General features: G+C 34.7%; 1 protein-coding gene and 2 long non-coding RNA genes across 4 annotated transcripts in view; 1 reads left to right on the top strand and 2 right to left on the bottom strand.

The window, feature by feature from the left end:
- LOC126912025 (uncharacterized) overlaps positions 1 to 23093 on the top strand; it is a 166943-nt gene that overhangs the window by 1567 nt on the left and 142283 nt on the right. The window lies entirely within an intron of this gene.
- LOC118280218 (uncharacterized) lies at positions 5 to 21702 on the bottom strand. Its single transcript, XM_035600109.2, has 3 exons — positions 21469 to 21702; positions 1585 to 1773; positions 5 to 984 (listed from the first exon to the last, which is right to left on the bottom strand). The coding sequence occupies exons 1-3, from the start codon at positions 21581 to 21583 to the stop codon at positions 848 to 850; spliced, it is 441 nt and encodes a 146-aa protein (XP_035456002.1). The 5' UTR covers positions 21584 to 21702; the 3' UTR covers positions 5 to 847.
- On the bottom strand, positions 2834 to 6071 carry LOC126912020 (uncharacterized). Of its 2 annotated transcripts, XR_007706632.1 has the most exons (5): positions 4081 to 6071; positions 3679 to 3972; positions 3463 to 3570; positions 3139 to 3354; positions 2834 to 3030 (listed from the first exon to the last, which is right to left on the bottom strand). It is a non-coding gene; the product is annotated as an uncharacterized LOC126912020 (long non-coding RNA). The 2 variants fall into 2 exon arrangements; XR_007706631.1 differs by lacking the exon at positions 4081 to 6071 and having other exon boundaries at positions 3679 to 3994.

The following is a 23093-nucleotide window of genomic DNA, read 5'->3' as shown; positions in this document are numbered from 1 at the left end:
AATATAGAAATTTTGTATTTTTTATTGAATAACTTTTCTATTTATATTTTATGTTATCAATATCACAAAACATTATAATATTAGGGTAGGTATTCAAGTAAAAAAAGCCGATGATAAACTTCTAAAAAAAACAAAACACGCATTTGGGAAAATTTACAAAAAAAAAACAATTATGTCATATAAATTTATTTTTTGATTTATTTTTATGTCGTATTTTATTTTTCGTTTTTTATGTTATGAAATTTTTTTTTTTTTGTTCAATTTTATTTTTTATTCTTTGTAAATTTCCCCAGCTGCGCAAATCACAATCATGAGCCATGATTTCAGTGTGAACACACTTTCCATTGTCGGCGATGACTAAACCATCCGTTATCAGATTTATTTGTAAAGGTAATAAAGAGCAGGAAATAAAAGAATACTTTTGAACTCATTCCTAACTCGGCCATCCAAAACTGTGCTTACTAACCACGAAAATATGTTCCGCACGACTGTTTAACTGATAAAAATCGTTTTTACGTCAGATTTTTAACCGTCAAGGCAAGATAAAAAGTAGCAAAAATTACAAAAAGATTAAAAATATCGTGGTCAAAACTTATTCCAGTCAAACAGAACATTTTTAAATTTGGTATATTAAAAGGAATATTTTTTTGAGACCAATTTTCCATACGTTTTTTAAAAAAAAAACGTATTACCGGGCATTTTACTTTCCCATCACTATTGAAACAGGCAACCAATGAGAATCCAGCGCTTGAGTTATCGCGTGATATCCGACCAATCACGTTTGCATTGTGGTAGCAGACTTTAGTGTTGTTTGTAGGTGTAAAATGCCCTGACTTCTGTTGACTTCTTAAGCCTTCTTCTCTTCTTCTTTCTTCTCAGCTTCTGGGGGAGGGGTGGGGAGCTCAGGGTACTCCAACTTCACGCCATCCTCGCAAGTGAAGATGGGACAGCAACCGGGGAAGGGCGCGGTCTTGTTGGTCTTGTCTGAAAATTGAAAAATATATTTAGTAGAGTTATAACGCATAATTGATGCAGTAAGGATATTGACTTACATCAGTGACTAATATCCATATATTGTATGGTACTTTACTACTGGTAATATGACTACCATATATTATATGGTACATGTATAGAATTCGAGCTTCTAACTAAACTAAATTTGATATGATCGTGTCATTCATTCAATATCAATAGCATTTACAGAGCTTTACAAATGGACATCCTAAAGTTACACATCATTATTTTAGTACTAAGTATATCCTATGCTCATACCGATAACTAAAGAAGTACATGGTGTCGCCTGGCCTTTAAACTCACCATCAGGTAACTCACTGGTCCCTATACTACATGACTTCTAGCATGAGTTGGTGATGTTTTTTATAATATCCCACTTTTAAGGGTCAAAAATAAGCCAAATCTAACAATATTTTTAACACTTTAAACGCCACCGGTGACCGATGTTAGAGGAAAATTTACATTCAACAGTTTTCTATGGTCAAAGAGACGTTAACGGAGGATTTGCCTTCAACAGTTTTCTATGGTCAAAGAATTAATAAGAGCCATATTTCTACAATTTCAACATACCGGTGTCCAACTTGCACTTGGGGTTAGCCAGAGGCAGGGGTCCACAGTCCTCAACGAGCTCCAAGAGCCTGGGTGGCTGATCCTCGCTGACGACGCAGGTACTGCGGCCACAGAAGGGGGCCAGATCCCAGGTGTTGCCAGGCTCGACGGTCGCGCAACGCGTTGAAGCGAAGCACATGCCGGGGAAGTCTGGAAAGACGAAAGGGATTTGGTAAGTTTTACGTTGGAAAGAGTTTTACTTATAGATAAAATTGTAAACTTTTTTAATATTGTTGACTGGTTAAACGGTCAATTACTGTTGAAATGGAGAAAGAATAAATATGGGGTTCAGCCCAAATCTATCAATTGATGACAATACGTGTTTGACAGAAATTCAATAGGAATGATGTCGAAACTCGATATTTTGCAATTTTTTTTTTTTTTCAAATTCTACTTGTAGCCATAGTTAGCCATCCAACTAGCTATCATCATCATCATCAGTCAGAAGACGTCCACTGCTGAACAAAGTTCCTGCTTAATCCTTAACGTTAAGAACTGGAGATTAATCGATCATTATCTAATATCATCTTGGTTAAAAGAGTCCAAAAAACCCAATCACGCTAAATATCACTTTAAAATTACCTAATAGGTTTCACTTATAAAAATAAAAGTAAATAAAAGCCTACGTTAGTATATTGTTGATCATTATTTACCATATTCAAGTCTGACTCAAGTTCCTATTACGCATAAACCAAACAAAAATAAAACCAATATTGATTTTGAACCGCACACAAGACGAGTAAGAGTTTACTTTCTAACATTTGCACTAGAAAGCTTACGTTTTCTAATTGTAAATACTGTTATTGCAAGTAATAAATTATGTTTTCTACTTCTGTATAATAAAATGATAATAGTATGATAGCATGGAGAGCGAGCTATCATTTGACTGGACATCTACACTACATGAGCTGCTGTTTACATGTGAACATTAGCTCATGACGATACCTAAGTACGTGTGTCGCCTGGACAGTCAACCTCGCCACATCCTTGTTGACTGGACATCTACACTACATGAGCTGCTGTTTACATGTGAACATTAGCTCATGACGATACCTAAGTACGTGTGTCGCCTGGACAGTCAACCTCGCTACATCCTTGTTGACTGGACATCTACACTACATGAGCTGCTGTTTACATGTGAACATTAGCTCATGACGATACCTAAGTACGTGTGTCGCCTGGACAGTCAACCTCGCTACATCCTTGTAGACTGGACATCTACACTACATGAGCTGCTGTTTACATGTGAACATTAGCTCATGACGATACCTAAGTACGTGTGTCGCCTGGACAGTCAACCTCGCTACATCCTTGTTGACTGGACATCTACACTACATGAGCTGCTGTTTACATGTGAACATTAGCTCATGACGATACCTAAGTACGTGTGTCGCCTGGACAGTCAACCTCGCTACATCCTTGTAGACTGGACATCTACACTACATGAGCTGCTGTTTACATGTGAACATTAGCTCATGACGATACCTAAGTACGTGTGTCGCCTGGACAGTCAACCTCGCTACATCCTTGTTGACTGGACAACTACACTACATGAGCTGCTGTTTACATGTGAACATTAGCTCATGACGATACCTAAGTACGTGTGTCGCCTGGACAGTCAACCTCGCTACATCCTTGTTGACTGGACATCTACACTACATGAGCTGCTGTTTACATGTGAACATTAGCTCATGACGATACCTAAGTACGTGTGTCGCCTGGACAGTCAACCTCGCTACATCCTTGTTGACTGGACAACTACACTACATGAGCTGCTGTTTACATGTGAACATTAGCTCATGACGATACCTAAGTACGTGTGTCGCCTGGACAGTCAACCTCGCTACATCCTTGTTGACTGGACATCTACACTACATGAGCTGCTGTTTACATGTGAACATTAGCTCATGACGATACCTAAGTACGTGTGTCGCCTGGACAGTCAACCTCGCTACATCCTTGTAGACTGGACATCTACACTACATGAGCTGCTGTTTACATGTGAACATTAGCTCATGACGATACCTAAGTACGTGTGTCGCCTGGACAGTCAACCTCGCTACATCCTTGTTGACTGGACAACTACACTACATGAGCTGCTGTTTACATGTGAACATTAGCTCATGACGATACCTAAGTACGTGTGTCGCCTGGACAGTCAACCTCGCTACATCCTTGTTGACTGGACATCTACACTACATGAGCTGCTGTTTACATGTGAACATTAGCTCATGACGATACCTAAGTACGTGTGTCGCCTGGACAGTCAACCTCGCTACATCCTTGTTGACTGGACATCTACACTACATGAGCTGCTGTTTACATGTGAACATTAGCTCATGACGATACCTAAGTACGTGTGTCGCCTGGGCAGTCAACCTCGCTACATCCTTGTTGACTGGACATCTACACTACATGAGCTGCTGTTTACATGTGAACATTAGCTCATGACGATACCTAAGTACGTGTGTCGCCTGGACAGTCTACGCTACATCCTTGTTGACTGGACATCTACACTACATGAGCTGCTGTTTACATGAGAACATTAGCTAATTGCTCACAAAAATTCCGTTCACACAAAACAATGACACAACTGTCAATTGTTTTTTTTTTAATTCACAAGCTCATGTCATACAATGGTGCATTTTGACAGAAATTCGTGTGTGTACGAACATGTATGTGGATCATGGACATTGAAGAATGGGCTCTATTGTGTAGTGGTGAAAGGTGATTATGCTAGTCGCCTTTGTTCATTGTTTCCTGGTGTATTAGGTAAATTCTTTTTTTCGGGTAAAAATATGCGAAATCTTTTTATTGTATGGTTTTCGTAACGCATAAATGCGCAGGGACGGCATTAGGCTCACCTACTGGTGAAAACCTAGTATACATGTGGGATATTGGGCAGGGAAAAGAAAAATTTCCGTCTGGAAATAAATTAAATTGATTTTCTTCTTGAAAAATTAAACGTCTTATGGCTAGCAATCGTCGTCTTTTATTTTCCACTCTCTTCATTTGTCACTTGAATTTGACATTTTACTATCATTCTCTCACTCGCATACATACTTCTATCTCACTCTTACACTCACATTTCCCACATACATATAATCATACATCTGTGGAAGACTTTCCAGGTAACTAGGCCTCCAACTCAAAGCAGGAGTGGAAACAGGATAGTATTTAATCAGTAAGAGTCTGACACTCCTTCTCGCCTCGCCCAAGGAGAAAACTTAAGATGATTTTCTCTTTAAAAAACCTAGTATATTATGCACTCATCTACCTACTCCTTTGGAAATAAAAGGCGTAATAGTACATCAGACGTTTGCACGTAAAAATAATTAAATCTGATAAGTAAAGTTACACATTACAATAACCTACTTATCGCCAGTCTAATTTATTAACATAATGTAATAGAAAACGAGAAAACAACGTATTTACTACGTCTAGAAAGAAAGAAAGAAATAAAAATTTTTTATTTAAAATCCGTCTGTTAATCATCAGTCTACTAACTATAAACTAGGAATTAAAATAGACTCTAGGAAAACAAGTTTTAGGTCATCCTAGTCGGTATGTATTTAATACTAAAAAACGGGACTACGTATTTCTTAAACTACGTATTTCCTTATTAGGACTTCTGAGACACACTCAAATTTTCGTAAACTCGTAATAAATTGGTAGAGTGACTCAGTCTAACTTTATTGCTCTGCTCGGCTCCCATTAGTATTAGCATTATGTTTTGTAGCCTATTACCTATCTGGATAAATGAACTATCCAACACACAAGGATTGTTTCATATCAATACACTAGTTTAGTAATAAAGAAGACACAGACTAGAGTTACTTTCGTATTTTATACTATTTATCTCACACACTTCTCTGTTCCTATTGCTCATAACATAATGTTTTATAGCCTATTGGTAGTTTTTAGTCAGTAAGTCTGACACTTCCTCTCGCCTCGCCCAAAACAGGAGAAGACATAGGATGATTCCTACCCTCAAAACAAAAAGGGGTATGGTGCTTATACATGAAGCCATCCTGCTATGTTTTGTTTTCAAAATCGTCAAGTGTTAGTTAATTTTTAAAATGTTGTAACAGTCTATACAAATTATTTTGAAATTAAAACGTCTAGTCATTTCTATTCTAGTTTCAAAGCTTCTGTTCACACCTTTTGTGCTTTATAATCGTGAGTTTATGCTTTATGCAAAAGTAAGCTTGAATTTGTAAGGCGGAAGGCTTTATGAGCTAAAAGTGAAAGCAAGTCATGAATCTAGATTATTCTACAGATCGAGGACAGACTAGGGTTACTACAGCTCAAAGCTTAAACACTATCATAAAATAAAACTATAAATAACTTTAGCAATCAATTTGGATAAATATTTTAATATAAATTATTTACGAAAGAAAATTTGTTTTGTACAACAAAAATAATTTATGAAATTATTTTATAAAAAAATATATTTTTTGTGTCATAAATTATTTTTTGTTGTTTATACCTACGTATTTATAAAATAAGAAAGTGTATAGTAATAAAATTATTTTTTGTGTAATAAATTACTTAGAGTCACTTTTATTTTTAGACTATTTTTTGTGGTTTATACTTATTTATAAAATAAGAAAGCGAATTGTAATATTATAATAATGTAATATGAGTTTATATTGTCCGATAAATGTTTAAAAAAAAGCTTGTAAATCCGTTTGTCTGTCCGATTAATCTTACAAAATAAAGAAAAGGTTTATGTAATTTCGTCTTTCGTTTATATTCAGTTCGCACCGATGACAAATCGTTACTTTTCTAGTGGCAACCATTTTGTGCGAGCAAATCCAATGGATTGAACTTGTGCAATCGTTTGTTGCGTAAAGCTTAGTTACTGCATACGAAGTATCCTTTTTTGATCGGTCTGTCTGTTCAACTAATCGTACATTGCATGAGTAATGCGTTTGGACTAGATTAAGAACGTTTTTTGTAGTCGTTCGTTATTGAAATTTCTTATAAAATAGCAATTTATTATTTTGAATGTTGTTAGTGATTTTAACACAAATTGGATGCCTTTTAAATGTGTTAAGAATTTTTGTTGTTGTTTTATTTAAAATTTACATTTCATTTGCATAATTGACAAGTTGTAAAAGCATTGGTCTCTAAGACTAGAATATTTCTATTGAATTAGATTGGATATAAATACTCTGTCTATCATCTCTACATCAACAGCCCATAATAAGCTATGACTGGATTATGCGCCTATGCATAGGCGAAGCAATGCGTGAAATCTCCACTTGTAGAGAGCAGGTTAGAGGTCGCAGTTTTAAAAGTTTTCATGTTTATCAGAGAGCATTACTGCGAGGTCTCAATACAATAGTGATTACTATAAATCTATACATATAATAAAATCGAAAAATTGTAAAAGCATTGGTCTCTAAGATTAGAATATTTGTATTTAATTAGATTGGATAAATAAAAAAGTTATGTCAAATTAAAGAATCACGTCGAACATTCTATGCTTATACCATTAATCTCCGCAACTATTTGACGGATTTGGTTGAAATTTGGTACAGATATAGTTTAGAACCTTAGAAAGGACATAGATATATTTTTATTTCAAAAATCAAAAAATAAGAAATAAATTATTTATAAATAATTCTATGTCGATCGTTACACGACTTCGGTTCATGTTATTGTTTTAATTTATCGAAAAAAAGTAAATAAATAGTAAAAAGGTATGAAAAAAATAATATCAATATAATAAAACATTTAGTACAAAAAAAATGCTCTAACGGAGTATAGATAATTCTATGTCGATCGTTCTACGACTTCGGTTCATGTTATTGTTTTAATTCATCGAAAAAAAGTAAATAAATAGTAAAAAGGTATGAAAAAAATAATATCAATATAATTAAACTTTTAGTACAAAGAAAATGCCCGAACGGAGTATAAATAAATAATCCAAGTTGTCTTTATCCTCGATAGATGGCGTTGGGATCGAAATAGATCGCGCTATGGTTTCGTTACATTCATTTGGTTGGGTATCGGCCGAGCGCTTCGGTACTATCGTAGAAAAAGTGTATTATCAGTCGTATGATTATTTGTCTGTAGTGGTCCTGCTGTTTCGTATATTCTAAATTGGTTTCGTTGTATTTGTCAATTAATAAGTTTATTTGTTGGGTTTTCCTGGTTTTTTGGTTAAACTATTTAACGTAGGTTTAGTTTGATATCGATTATTAGTAGTTACTGTAGTTAGTTTTTTTAATAAAATTGTAAGTCTAATTTATAAATTAATTAGATTAGATTTAAGTCGTTTCTTTTAAATTATTTAGTTTAAGCTTGGTTATTATAGCATAGAGGATAGGTTGTAATATAGTTTCTTTTTTAATTGTTATTAATTCGTAATTCGTAGCTTTCTTTAGTTTTAAGTTAGTTTAAGTCCGTTTTTAAACTATTTTTTCAATGCCCTAAGTGAGTATACATCTATTAAATTCAAACGCAGAGCTCATTATGTTGATTTTTGAAGAATTCCCTGGAATATCTTCCACATCTCATTTTTGAAGAGATCCCGCGAGATCGGGAACTATGTGGTTAAAACCAAAAATTTGCCGGAAGTCACTATTCCACGCGAACGAAGTCGCGGGCAAAAGCTAGTAACATAATAAGTCGCGAACAATCAAGGATATCCGACCACGTTTACATAAAGACAATTTCCTTATTTTACCAACCGGTAAATGTATAGGAAGGTATTTGAATCGGCGACAATGGGTTTTAAATGCCATGGTACATCGGATGCATTTCCTAGGTGAAAGTTAAGGTACCTAGGTTTTAGCTATTCATGTGGAACGTAGAACATAAGTAGCATGACAGTCTACTGCTGGTCTATGAAACTTTACATTATAATTTTTTATGGAACAATCCGGAAAACAGTAGACGGATCACCTAATGGTAAGCAATCGCCGCCGCCCATGGACACTTGAAACGCCCGAGAATCCTGCGGGTTGGGAATTTAAGGGTTGTTGGAGAGTCAGACATAAGTCCTTAAAACGTTTACTTTACTTTTTTGAGAGGGGAAAATCATACAATGTCTTCTTTCGCCTTAGGCGAGGCGAGCAGGAGTGTCAGACTCTTACTGACTAAAAACCACTCCGTTCCTACTCCTGCTTTTCGAACCGGAGCACCGGCAACCCACTAGACAGTCTGCCGCTAGGGCTGACGTTTTTCTATTAATAAAAAACCTTACATATAAAATAAAGATTAAAAAAAAGAATATGTTAATTAGACTATGCAAAAATCTGACAGTCGTTTGACATCTGTCACCGAGGACAAAAACAAAATGTCACTTGAAAATGTCATTTCCTGCATTTGACCGGATTGCCGTTTTTGCAAACTGACCTTGATCGAATTAAATTAATTATTAACAAAAAAATTGTATGCACATAGTAACTTGATAGTCTTGAAAACCAAATTAAGACAAGCGTTGATAAAGGTCAATCTTTTTTTAATTCTTTAAAAATATCTCTCTATAATCCAATTTGTTACATATGTGTTGACTGAAAAAACGGCTGATTTATTGGAAAAGCAATCAAAATCTGACTTATTATGTCATTTTGAAACATCAAGGAACATAATTCTACATCACACAATTTAATTTTAAATCTAAAAACTAATCTTAAACTTATTATAGGCATATTAAGCTGAAGAGTTTGGTTGTTTGTTTAACCACGCTAATCTCCGAAACTACTAGTCCGATTTCATTAATTCTTTTAATAATGGATAGCCCATTTATCGAGGAAGGTTTCAAACTACAAAACATCACGCTACGATTGATAGGAGCCGAGCAAGCGAGTAAAACCGCGCCAGAGTCGCTAGTCTATAAATAGCATAAAAAATCTCATAACAAAAAGGTTATATTAGGATTAGTTTTCAGTGAAGCAAAACTATTCAAAAATGTCAATGATTGTAACACTACAAAATGTTGAAGGATTATACAGATTAAGATTAAATTGACTTGACATTTAATGTGATTAAATTAATATATCATCATAGGAAACAGTTTATTGAAATAAATTGGATTAACATTTTGCAATAGACATTTCGTTTTGTATTTAATAAATGAGATGATGAAATAATGATTAGCGGAAAGTTCGGGAGCTTCTTTTGAAGGGGCTGTCAGAGTCTTCATAATCATGGCTACAAATAGTATTTATACATTATAATTATGTAATGTTATTGTGTAGGTTTATTACGTTTCAATATTATTTTTAGCTACACTAGCGGACCCGACAGACGTTGCCCTGTCTACACGTCTTTAATTTGAAAATTTGTCGGATCCAATGTTAAACATTCCAAAAGCAACAAATACTAATAAATTAAAAATTAATTAAAAAACCATTGTCCAGCGGACAAAATTGTGAATCTAAACCATTCTCAGATCCCCTTGAACACACACAAAAAATTTCATCAAAATCGGTCCAGTCGTTTAAGAGAAGTTCAGTGACATACACACTTACAGAAGAATTATATATATAAAGATATTGGTATTATATTTGTGTCAGTAAGTATATTTTCTTCTTTTCCAAGTTTGCTTGCTTCGTGCACCTACCAATGGTTTGTTTGTCTCCCACACCCAAAGGTTTTGCTGGTAGAAAATGCCTACAGCATTAAGCCAACCTTTTTTTTTTTTGAGTGGGGAAAATCATCCAATGACTTCTCCCGCCTTGGGCGAGGCGAGAGGGAGTGTCAGACTCTGACTGACTAAAAACCACCCCGTTCCTACACCTGCTTTTCGAGCCGGAGCCCCGGTAAACCCGCTAGGTAGTCCGCAGCTCCGGATCAGATTAAGCAACCTTGGATACACATTAATGTGCATGAAGAGCTAAATATAAATAAATAAATAATACATCGTTTGCCTAGTAACAGACCTCGAGATTTTAGTTATAAAAAAGGTGACTGCGTTTTTGTCTAAAAGTCATTAAACGAAATGTTTGAAAAAGTTAATGGATTGTGCAGCTAAAATAAGTAAATGACTTTTATTTTTATGCAATGCCTAGGCTTTTTTATTATGGTTTAAGCCGGTAAACGAGCAGACGGGTCACCTGATGGTAAGCAATCGCCGCCACCTGTGGACGCCTGAAAGCGTTACAAATACGTTGCCCAACAATGGAAAAAAGAAAATAAAAAAATTTGGGCACAGCAAAATCAGAAATTATGTAGAAAAGGGTTTCTTCAATCTTAAAACTTAGTCACAAAAAAATATAAATAGGTAAACCACAAAACTTTAAAATTACTTAGCTATTAATAGAATATAGAATGCACGATTGGCGCGGTGGCTGGGCAACCGACTGCCGTGTAACGTGTAGCAGATTCGATTCCCGCACGGAGCAACTCTTTGTGTGATCCACAAATTGTTGTTTCGGGTCTGGGTGTCATGTGTGAACTTGTAAACGCACCCACGACACAGGAGATAATCCTAATGTGGGGCAACGTATTTAAAAAAAAATCTTTACAACATAGAAACAACACATAGAAACCTATGTCCTACACAAATAAATAACACACGCAAGAGAATGTAAAGTAAAGGCAGAAGCTAAAAACTTATTCAAGTTAACCTCGCAACTTAAATATATAACTTAATATACTTAGTCATGCAACAAGCCCTAAGTTCTAAGAGTTCTAGATGTTTTCAAGGCCTAAGCCATTCACTTCATTTTATTGTGACTCAACCGTTTTTATCAACACCTCTTACGCCTCTAAAGGCCAACAGGAAATGTGTTAAATTAAATAATAATGCCCTCTCTTATATTTCCACGAAAGTTGATTAAAAAAAAACCTTGTCAATGTTGTCGAATCGACGTGATTGTGAGTTTTTGGTTCCGGAATCTAGGTGGCGGGGTTTAAGCGCGAAATTGAGTGTTGGTGTCGCGACGAAAAAGGTTTCTTTTGTTGTTTAAGAATATCGATGTATTTGTTCAGATTTAAGACTTATTTGGGCTTAGGACAATATGCTGTGGACTGCCTAGCGGGTAACCGGAGCTCCGGCTCGAAAAACAGGAGTAGGAACGGGGTGATTTTTAGTCAATAAGAGTCTGACACTCCCTCTCGCCTCGCCCAAGGCGGAAGACATTGTATGGTTTTCCCTACTTAAAAAAAGACTTAAAACAACTAAAAAAAAGGCTTAAAACAAAATAAAATAATTAAATCAATGCTTGGCAATATGTCGCTGCTACGTAAAAAAGTTTACAACATATACCTGACCTAATAAAAACACACGGCCATTACAAAAATATACATCCAAAAATTATACCACACTAATAAAAATAAATTATCTCATATTATTTCACAATCTATCATTATTTCATACCATAAATAATAATTCATTCTTCATTTTCGCATTGCAAATTTTCGACAAAAAATTGATTTGCATTAAAAATTCGAAAACAATTTCAATATAATTATAGTTGTTTAAATGAACGATACGGTAGTTTTGAAAAGAGGTCACAGACCTGTTGCTTATGAAAAAAAAAACAGATGGGTATCTCGTTTCTCTCTGCAACCAGTTTTAATGCCGAAAATAAATGCATTCAAGGGTCATCGAGTTGCATGAGAAGTATAATAAATTACTGATTTGATGTCGAACAAAATTGTCAAAATAATTTTTGACAATTTTGTTGAAAAATTGTTTGAGGATACTTCGCTCCCAACCGGCACCGGATGATTTATATCGCAAACCATTGTAATTTATTTTTTATTATTTCCAAAATTATTGAATATCTCAAAGCATTGGTTCCACAATAAACCAATATTCAAATACCTTATCAAAAAAGATCACAACTGTAATGTTTTTAAATGAGAATGATAAAAACTTTCAAGCACAACAAATATTGTGACAGAAAGTCATCGAATAATAAATACTGTCTATTTTGGACGCTACCTTTCACAATATCAGTATATAATATTCAGTTATCTATTGATACTTTCACTGCCTCGTTGGCCGAGTGGTTGCAAGTGTGACTGCCAGGCAAGGGGTCTCTATAAATAGGTCCGATTCCCGGGTCAAGCGAAGTATTGCTAGGTATTTTTCGGTTTTACGATATTTTTTCAGTAGTAGCACGGATTCTGGAAATGTGCCTAGTATATGGCAATAGGCTCACCCCCTATTATACATGGGAGTTATAACATAAATTGTGAAAAGTGGGTGTACATTGTACAGTGGCATTACGTGCCATAATATGCTCTGCCTACCCGTCCGGTGATAAAAGGCGTTAAGATTATTAATACTTTCACTGCCATATAAGGTTTTACAAAGCATTTCGTTAAAAACTTTTGTAATTCGTTTAATGATCCTTATGGCTTAGGAAATAAAGGCTTCAAAAAAAACAAGTGAAGTTGCTGAAACAATGAAAAGAATTCTTATGCAAATGTAGTGTTTCTCTTCTTTAGTCCTTTTTACAATTGAATATAACAGCTTTTGCATATTTTATGAGAAGTTAGAACATTGTACTTCAAATATTTTAAAATGCTGACTGACTAAAAGTTAGTGCGGTGGCTGGGCAACGGGCTGCAACGCGTAGCGAGTCCCGCACATAGCAACTTTGTGTGATCCACAAATTGTTGTTTCGGGTCTGAGTGTCATGTGTACATGTGAACTTGTATGTTTGTAAACGCACCCACGATACAGGAGAAAATCCTAGTGTGGAGCAACGTTTTAAAAACAAAACTCACTATACTTTAAAATACAGCATGTTATATTTTCATTCTAAAAATTAAATAGTATTATTATAAATCTATCATCATCATCATCATTAAAATGGTTGAGCCCCTTAACCATAGCTATGTTCAATGAAGACATCAGAATTAAAATTTATAGGCCCGCATCATAAAACCAATTTGAATTTTATTATAATTTATAGGCATATTAATTATGTTCGAGTATTTATTTGACAATCGTTCCGTCAAATCATTTTATCATGTTGAGAATAGATTTATTTATTATTCAAAAATAAATAAGGATGACATAAATAAAGTAATATGTCTAAAAAATTATTTATGATTTTTTTTGAAATAAATTTTTCTATCTTTTGTATTGATTATATTATTTTAGATGTTCAAAACTTATATTTCAAATGTCTCAATCCCCGTTAAAAATTATGTATATTGTTTTTAAAAAAAAAGCGTTGGCCCACGCTAGAATTACCTTCTGTGTCGTGGGTGTACAAACATACAAGTTCACATGACACCCAGACCAGGAATAGCAATTTGTGGATCACACAAAGAGTAACCCAGTGCGGGAATCGGACCCGCGATACGTTGCACGGTATCCAGCTGCCCAACCACCACGCCAACCGTGCAGTCAGTGCAGTCAGTGCAGTGCAGTCGTAGTCACCAAAATCATTTACAAAAATGTCTTAAAAAATTCGGCTTAACCTACAAAATCACAATACACGAACCGAAATGCCGCCCGACAAACCGTAACCAACAACTTACAACACATCCCACAAATTACAACACCTTTACGGTAAGGTTAAAGGCCGACAGATCCTGCTTACGACATTTCCTTTTAAGCGTAATGATATTACGATACAATCAATTGTAAAGGATTTATGATTGAGCAATTAGCGGTGGCATGGTCACGCCAATCCCCAAAGGAGTAGGCATTTACACAAAGGAGTACTTACATCAGAGTAAACCTCGTGGACAGACGTATTGCCGTGGTGGAACGGAGTGGTCCGGAGGTTTAAAACGCCCGCTTCTCATGCATGAAAGCACGAGTTCGAAACCTACCAAAGGCAAGTACTAATGTGACTTTTCCCAAGTTATATGTACTTTCTAAGATTATTTAGACACCACCGACTAACGATGAAGGGAAACATCGTTAGGAAACCTGGGCTTATAATTTCTAATTATAAGTTTGGAATCGCCAACCCGCGTTGAGCAAGCGTGGTGATTAATGCTTAAACCTTCTGCGTGTGAGAAGACGCTTTGGTCAGCAGTGGCCACTAATAAATGTGTAATCTCTTAACTCGATCACTACGGTACTATTTACAAAGATTACTTAGTTAACAAAAATGATTTTATTTTGTACATAAATAAATATGACAGGTCAATGAACCATGAATCATGAACACAGCCATCAATACATGGCGGATGAAACTATAGAATTATCTCGAGATATCAGGAAAGTGGATACGCTCTAGTAAAACCGATGTATGCTTTGTAATAACACTATCATGGTATACGATCAATTTACCCAACATACATAGGTATTATAGTGATATGTGTACAGTTAGGACATAGTATAATAGGGCTAATTATGAAAATAGGACAAAATTTCGCTTCGTTCGTTGAAATTTTGTATGATGCAAAAGTTTGGTGATGTATAACCTGATGCCAATAGCGTGGGGTTTAAAGAAATAAGCCTAGTGATAAATCAACAACAGCCTATAAGTGGCCACTGCTGACCAAAGCCTCTTCTCACACGGAGAAGGTTTGAGCATTAATCGCCACGCTTGCTCAATGCGGGTTGGCGATTTCAAACTTATAATCAGAAATTATAAGCCCAGGTTTCCTAACGATGTTTTCCTTCACCGTTTGTCAGTGGTGTCTAAATATTCATAGATCATAGAAAGTACATATAGCTCGGAATAAGTCACATTGGTACTTGCCGTTGGTAGGATTCCAACCCGCACCCTCATGCAAAAGGAGCCTAACCTTAAACCTCCGAGCCACCATGACTAGTCTATACTAATATTATAAAGCTGAAGAGTTTGTTTGTTTGTTTGTTTGTTTGTTTGAACGCGCTAATCTCAGGAACTACTGGTCTGATTTGAATAATTCTTTTTGTGCTGGATAGCGCATTTATCGAGGAAGGTTATAGGCTATAAATCATCACGCTACGATCAATAGGAACCGAGCAGAGCGGGTGAAACCGCACGGCAGTAGCTAGTGATAAATAAATACACTAAAAAGACCGTATTATTAAATTACTTAACACAAAAAACAAACCCCAGAACTCTAACAAATTAAGTACTAATAAAAATTATGCATAAAATAAAATTGCCAATCGATGTATCTATACAACAAATTCTATTATCTTAATATGTTCAGTAGTTACGTTATGTTATGCATAAACTATTACAAACACCATTCTATTCTAACAATGAACGAACCGAGCATTTTTTCGGATTTTCGAAAATTTCTCAGTAGTAGCACGGAGTCTGGAATTGTGCCCAGTATATGGCAATAGGCTCACCCCTATTACATGGGACTTAAAACACAAATGGAGAAAAGTGAGTGTACATTGTATAGCGGCATTACATGCCGTAATGTGCACCTCTGCCTACCCCTTCAGGGACAAAAGGCGTGACGTTGCTATATAGTGTTAACAATACTCTTTTGTAGCAATTCATACATATTTTTATGACTTTTATAGCGGATTTTAAATGAAAGCGGTGTCTACATTTCATTAGTTATTATTTATGTTGAATAAAACATTTTAATGTGACTTTATTAGCGATTTTCTGATTAATAAAAGAGAATAAATAAAAATATGTCATTTTATAGGCAGAAAATTAATACTTCTATTCATATAATGCCATTTTATTTTATAACAAAGCTTTCTGGCATAATGAAAACTTATTAATAAGTATTTATTATTATAGCTTGGTTCAAAGCAACAGTTACTCATATGCAGCATTTTATTTTTGTCATATAAGATAACAATACTTCGATAAAACGAATCAAAGTTTAGTATTGGGAGCAAATACGTAATTTCTACGTATAAAACGTACCTAGAAGTGACGTGACGCGATATTTCAAATCGATATAACTTCGAAAGTATTTGTTTCCGTAAGAAAATAAAAAATACATATCTAATATTTTAAAATAATCTACAAGACGGACATTAAAAAAAAATTAAACTATCTACCAAGTGCCTTTGCCAGTAAGTAAATTGAATGATTATATAAGAGCTCTATGAAACAATTCAGAGTAACTATCGCAATCGTGACCAAACCATAACCCGTTCGGTGAGTTTGTATCTAGATCGAATTATAGATTACTAAGCACTCTTGGGCTAGGCACACCGTGATCTAGATTGGAAATGTCAGTTCAAAGTTCGTTTATGCCATTAAGGACTAAATTGCAATGGCTAATGTTGTACAAGGACTGTGTTAATGAAGATAGATTTGTGTTTATTAGTCTTTAAAGGTAAATTTTGAATTACTTCGAATTACAGGCACGATATTATACATTAAAATAAGATAGATATCAAAAATTACGATAATTAATGTGTGTTTTGATATAATTAAGTTTGGGAGAGAATGGGCCGGCTCTACCGGAGTGATACCACGGCCTCACCGAAAACAGACGTGAAACAACGCTTGCGTTGTGTGAGTGAGGTTACCGGAGGCCTAATTACCCCCTTCCTAAATCTTCCCAATCCCCGATTCCCCAACAATCCTCAAATTCCTAACCTCCAAAAGGCCGGCAACGCACGTAACGTCCCTGGTGTTTCAAATGTCCGTGGGCGGCGGCGATTGCTTACCATCAGGTGATCCTTCTGCTCGTTTGCATCGGATGATCAGTCATGTGTTATTATCTCGGTTTTAGTGCCACGGTCAAACCGTTTTTACTGGTCTTGATTATTTATATCAGATTCAAGTTTTCGGCATACCTGTCATGGTCTGAAGATTTTCTCACACTCCTTGACCTAGTTGTAAGTATTAAATACAGTTAATCTTATTGTTTTAATAAAATAATCTTAATTTGATGCAGTAACCGAAATTCGGGTTTAATATTCCGATTATGAAGTCTATATTCCGATTATGAAGTCTATATTCCGATTATGAAGTCTATATTCCGATTATGAAGTCTATATTTCGATTATGGGGTCTATATTCCGATTATGGGGTCTCAGCAGTGTATTATTAAATTTTTTCTTCGATATTCTCAAAAGTGTTTTATTAGAATTAGATATTTTAGAATTTTAGTAAATGTCTCAATCCCTATTGTAAAAACTGATACCTGCCTACCGTTGGAGGAACTAAAGACCTGTAGTTATTATGTTTCGCTATACCCTTGACCCAGTAACTTCATTGTTAAAAAATAACCTTAATTTTTAATATGCAACCGTCTTTGTCGTTTCCTTTTTTGCTATGGAAGGTTATACTCGTATAATTGTAATTTGCTTTAATGTATGTTATTAATAAACCAACATATTTTTGGCAGTTTCCTGTACCCTTCATGTTTTAAAGTGTTATTTAGTGTCTTGTTGTCAGATTTCAAGAGTTATTTTGTTGTTTTAATAGTCTGATTGTTAAGGAAGGTTAATGCTTTATACATAATAAAATTATGGTATAACAACTATTTTTTTCGCTTGACAGGGTAGACAGTGTAGATTAAAGGGTTTAGGTCTAACAGAGAGCGCTGGTGCCTCTTTGTCAAATTTTCAGTCACTGACGACCAAAAACTTATCTCTTTCCAATATCACATTATGTATCAGTAGCAGCGTGACAATCGCCGCGTCGTGTGTCGCGAAATGCTGCTCACAAATATGAGCCTCTAGCATGGCTTGAAACTAGTCGAGTTTCTCGTCAAAACAGTACGTGAGTAAGCCGATAACATAATAGTTAATTTAGTATGTCTCACGAAAGTTACAATAAAATCACATTAGGACTTATTTTTGGCATTACTTGTATAGAATTTCTGTCAAAAATTTAAATCGATCCAGAGTTTTGTACTAAAATTACTTAAAGTATATTCCAGCGTAATTTGGCTCTTAGGACACCCAGTCAAAGAGTTACAATGACAAATACTCAGCCGTCACAACAGCACAGAAGTCCAATAAAGCGAAACCGATATATGACCCCAAAATCGGTTAAATAAGGAACCAGTGTTTACACGCAATCGAGTAACGACCCGCTTGTAAAAACTGGTCGTGCATCAATTTCACTGTTAAATCATTTAGACGCGTCCATTGTGGCTGGTAGGGTTGGCAGATAGCTGCGGACTACCTAGCGGGTTTACCGGGGCTCCGGCTCGAAAAGCAGGAGAAGGAATGGGGTGGTTTTTAGTCAGTAAGAGTCTGACACTCCCTCTCGCCTCGCTCAAGGCGGGAGAAGTCATTGGATGATTTCCCCCTCAAAAAAAGGGTTGGCATAATTTTATTATTATTATTTTCTTCTTTATATTGTTTTTAACTGGGGTCTTCTAGGGTGTCGTTGGTGCATTTACAATCACTTAATTTCATATGCAAATAACCAAACATGGAACAAGAATTTGTGCATTTCGTGCGGAAATAAAACCAGCGATAAAGCTCAGCTATTGACCAAAAGTACAATATTAACAAAGCGTAGTTTTTAAATACTTAATCTCATAATATTTACAGAAGAGTCCGTTGTTAATTGAATCGGGAGTGGACTTTTTTGCCAGGAGGCTAAATCATATAATAAATTAAAACTCTTACTAACTTAAAACCACCCCGTTCCTAGTTTTACTTCGGGCCCTAGTAAATCCAGAGTAGACTTAGTATTCGACTTGAAAGAATTAAAAACACAATAGCATAACATTGTCATGCAGAGTGCCAACCCTACGTTTGCCAACTGGGCCGTTACCGCCATCTGTTGCGTAATAACGACACTTTTTTAACACTAAACACACACGCAACAACAGAACAAGACGATTGACTAATTTGCAACAATTTTTTCCAAGTACCCATTAAAAATTGTAATTTTATTTTGCGTACGAGTAATTTACGATTTAATTTTAATATTTTACCGTAATTTACGATTTAATTTTAATATTTTACCGTAATTTTTACTAGTTTACTTTATTTTAGCTTAATTTATCAAATCAAAATCAAAAATGTATTTTGACGACCTGATTAAGGTCGCAGGGAGTCGCTGGATGCAGGTAGCTTCCAACCGGCCTATCTGGAAGTCATTGGGGAGACCTATGTGAGGCAGAGGACTTCTTTTGCCTGATATGATGATGATGATGATGATTATAATTTGTGACTGAAGCATTACGTTGTTCAATAACAAAAAGAAATAATTCAAATTCATTTATATAAATAATTATTCAAATAAGATTACGATTCATTAATTTATGAGCGGTAGTTTTATAAATTAGTAAAATTTAGTGTTGTTTATTTATATTAGTTAGAAGTCTTAATGTATTTATATAAAAAAATAAACATTATTTTACTAATTATTGTCGATTTATAAATGTATTAGCGAAAGTTTAATAAATTGGCGAAATTGAGTGTTGTATAATAAATTAGTAAAATTGAGTGTTATTTATTTATACTCGTATAATAAAATAAACACCAAAATGTTTATTATTTTACTAATTTTATTATTATGAATGCAGGCTTGCAGTAGTTTGAGATAATGAGGTTTTGTCCATAACAAAGCTATATGTGAATATTATACAATAGGAATGCGTTTGTTTAGTTATATGTATGTAGGTCTGTTTATTATTATTATTATCAAAATATGTTCCTTTGTTCCAAACACTAGTCATAAACCATTTGGTGATATGAGTGTGAATTGATAATTGAATTGTGGATTGAAAAATAGAATTTGAATTTAATGATTTTTATTTTATGTCAAAAAATGTTATTGCTTAAACTTTTTTGAAACACAGCGTCATGCCTTTATCTCCGAAGCGGTAGGCAGAGGTGCACATTACGGCACTCAATGCCACTCTACAATGTTTGTGTTATAAGTCCTCATATAATAGGGGATGAGCCTATTACCATATACTGAGCACAATTACAGACTCCGAATTTCCGAACTGAGAAATTTTCCCGGGACTCGAACCCAAGACCCCTTGTCCGGCAGTCGCACTTACGACCACTCGACTAACGAGGCAGTATAAGTCTTTTTTGAGTATTTATTTTTTTGGTATAAATTGAGAACATTATTTTTTTGTAATAATATATTTAAGAAAGTGTTCGCTTTTAATAAATTATAATAAAATCATTAATAGCAACAAAAAAAATGTTTTATTTTTTATTTACTTTAAATTACTCAAATGTAATTGACTTCCTCATTTACAAAAGTAGCAATAAATTACTCAAATAGTAACAATTGCAAGTAGTCCTACTTTTGTTTTTAGAATTAAGTAACAATGACTTAATCGTGGTAACGGATTACTTAAACCAACTTAACCGTAACTTAACTATCAACTTTTACTAAGTTACTAGAACGTTCGATGTGCGATTACTTAGTTCAAGTCGTTCACGATTTTTAAGCGCCTTTCACACACTTTTTATGTAGTATTAAACAAATTTTTTTAGTGTTATTTTTTGTGCTGTAAGTTTATTGAAACTAAAAATTTTATATTATTTTTAATTGTTTTTTTTTGTAAATTAATTATTATAAAATTTTGTAAGATTGAAACAATATGAGAGATTATTATATGTAATGGATTTAAACTCTATTTATAAAGAAAATATCCTTTTTTTAGAAATGGCAACTTGATCTAATCTTAATTATTTCATAAAAAATATAGCATCTACCATACTTTAAAATAAAATAACAATTTTATTTGATTTTTATATTCACTTAATAATTTTTAAATTATAATGCTTTCAATTTGTATTTCCAATTTTTAATTTTTTTATAGCAGCATATTTTGAGCATAATACTGCACTGAAACACGATCGCTTTTTAGACCTATTTTCACTCAAAAAAATTACTTGCAGTTTAAAAAAATTACTGATTTTACAGCGTGGTATTTTGAACATTAAAATGCATTCAACCACGATCGCTTTTTAGGGCTATTTTCACGCAAATTATCCTAAAAATCACTTGTTTTAAAATCTACTTTAATTGTTCCTGTAAAATATTAAATTTCAAAAACACTGACCTCTTAAAACATCAGCGGGGATCAGCCTCTTGTAAGTCTTTGGCCTTTCATCCTCCTTTTGCTCCTCAGCGGCGAAAGCCAGAGCGAAAACGGCAAATGCAACGAAATATTTCATTTTGAACAACACCTTACGAATGCTGATTGGGATAAAAGAAAAATTATTTTAAGGTAACGATCGGATTTCACGTGAGACGCGTGTCAACGCCGCGGCCAGACTGAGTTAAAAGTACGAGTTTCGCGCCCTTTTATGCCAAATGACAGCGGACGAGTGAACGTAAAAAAAGATGGCCGCGCTTATATTTTTTTTTTCACATGCATCTCAGGGCTGAGTTTTGTTGTGAAATTTTTTTATTCATATTATTGTTTGTGTTGTGTTCTGTTTTATTATTTTTTTCTCGTTTTGTTTAGTTTTCGGCTATCAGATTTTTTTTAGATGGTTACTTATAAGTGGTTGCAGGAAGGATTCGCTTGTCCTTAATTCAGGTTTTGAAATCGACTGTGACTCATGATTAGTTGAATAGAGTTCGGACGGCCATTGCTTTTATTGTTGTGCTTTTTCGACTTTCAAACTTTGTTCTATAACTATTGTTAGGACAATGCCATTTGAGGTTATTGCAACATCAAATTTTGATGTAAAGGCGATTTGCATCCAGAAACTTGCAATTTTTTGACTGTTGAAAATCATCCAATGACTTCTCCTGCCTTGGGCGAGGCGAGAGGGAGTATACTAATTAAAACCACCCCGTTCCTACTCCTGCTTTTCCCGCTAGGTAGTCCGCAACTCCGGGTCCAGAAACTCTCTACGATATGTATTTTCGACAATTTTCAACATGTTAAAATTAAATAGTATTGTTTCAGCCCTGGATTTTATAGGGTACATCAACAACAACTTTTTTTAGTTGGACACAAGCCCGCCAAAACCTCCCCTACCGTTGCAACTCCTGTAAGCCAGGATCTACAGTAGATACAACCATGAAAACACCGGAACACTGAAGTCCGGCGCGTCCCAGGGACATGAATGACTGTCTTGGAACCCGCAACGAAATAAATCAGAAGATGTTATTAGAGGAGAAGAAAAAGAAATATCATCAACAGAATGTAATACTGTTAGAAAAAAAAATGTGCATCCCTAGTGTATCATCTTAGTAACAAAATATTTCAATTAGCATTCCCTATATTGTTTATCTGTAGTAAAGTAAGTAAGTAAAGTAAAATATTATTGTTTTTAAATAACACAATCAAACATTTTTGTTAATATTATTTCTTTTGTCTTAATAAAAGAATGATATTATTGACTGCCTCGTTGGTCGAGTGGTTGCAAGTGCGACTGCCGTACAAGGGGTCTCGGGTTCGATTCCCGGGTCGGGCAAAGTATTTCTGGGCTTTTTTCGGATTTTCGAAAATTTCTCAGTAGTAGCACGGAGTCTGGAAATATGCCCGGTATATGGCAATAGGCTCACCACCTATTACATGGGACTTACAACATAAATTGTGAAAAGTGGGTGTACATTGTTCAGTGGCATTACGTGCCATAATGTATACCTCTGCCTACCCCTTCGGGGATTAAAGGCGTGACGATATGTATGTATGTATGTTATATTATTTATGGATTGAAGATCAATTTA

This window comes from Spodoptera frugiperda, chromosome 21, assembly GCF_023101765.2.
Source record: "Spodoptera frugiperda isolate SF20-4 chromosome 21, AGI-APGP_CSIRO_Sfru_2.0, whole genome shotgun sequence".
In the NCBI taxonomy this organism is placed as follows: Eukaryota; Metazoa; Arthropoda; class Insecta; order Lepidoptera; family Noctuidae; genus Spodoptera; species Spodoptera frugiperda.
The sequence above is the reverse complement of the archived record's forward strand: the minus strand, read 5'-3'. Positions and strand labels throughout refer to the sequence as shown.

Excerpts from the sequence above, each read along its gene's own strand:
- LOC118280218 (XM_035600109.2), bottom strand. The coding sequence starts at position 21,583 with ATGAAATATTTCGTTGCATTTGCCGTTTTCGCTCTGGCTTTCGCCGCT. Across the intron at positions 1,774-21,468 it reads CCCCGCTGATGTTTTAAGAG|ACTTCCCCGGCATGTGCTTC; the intron begins GTCAGTGTTTTT and ends TCGTCTTTCCAG. Across the intron at positions 985-1,584 it reads CAAGTGCAAGTTGGACACCG|ACAAGACCAACAAGACCGCG; the intron begins GTATGTTGAAAT and ends TTCAATTTTCAG.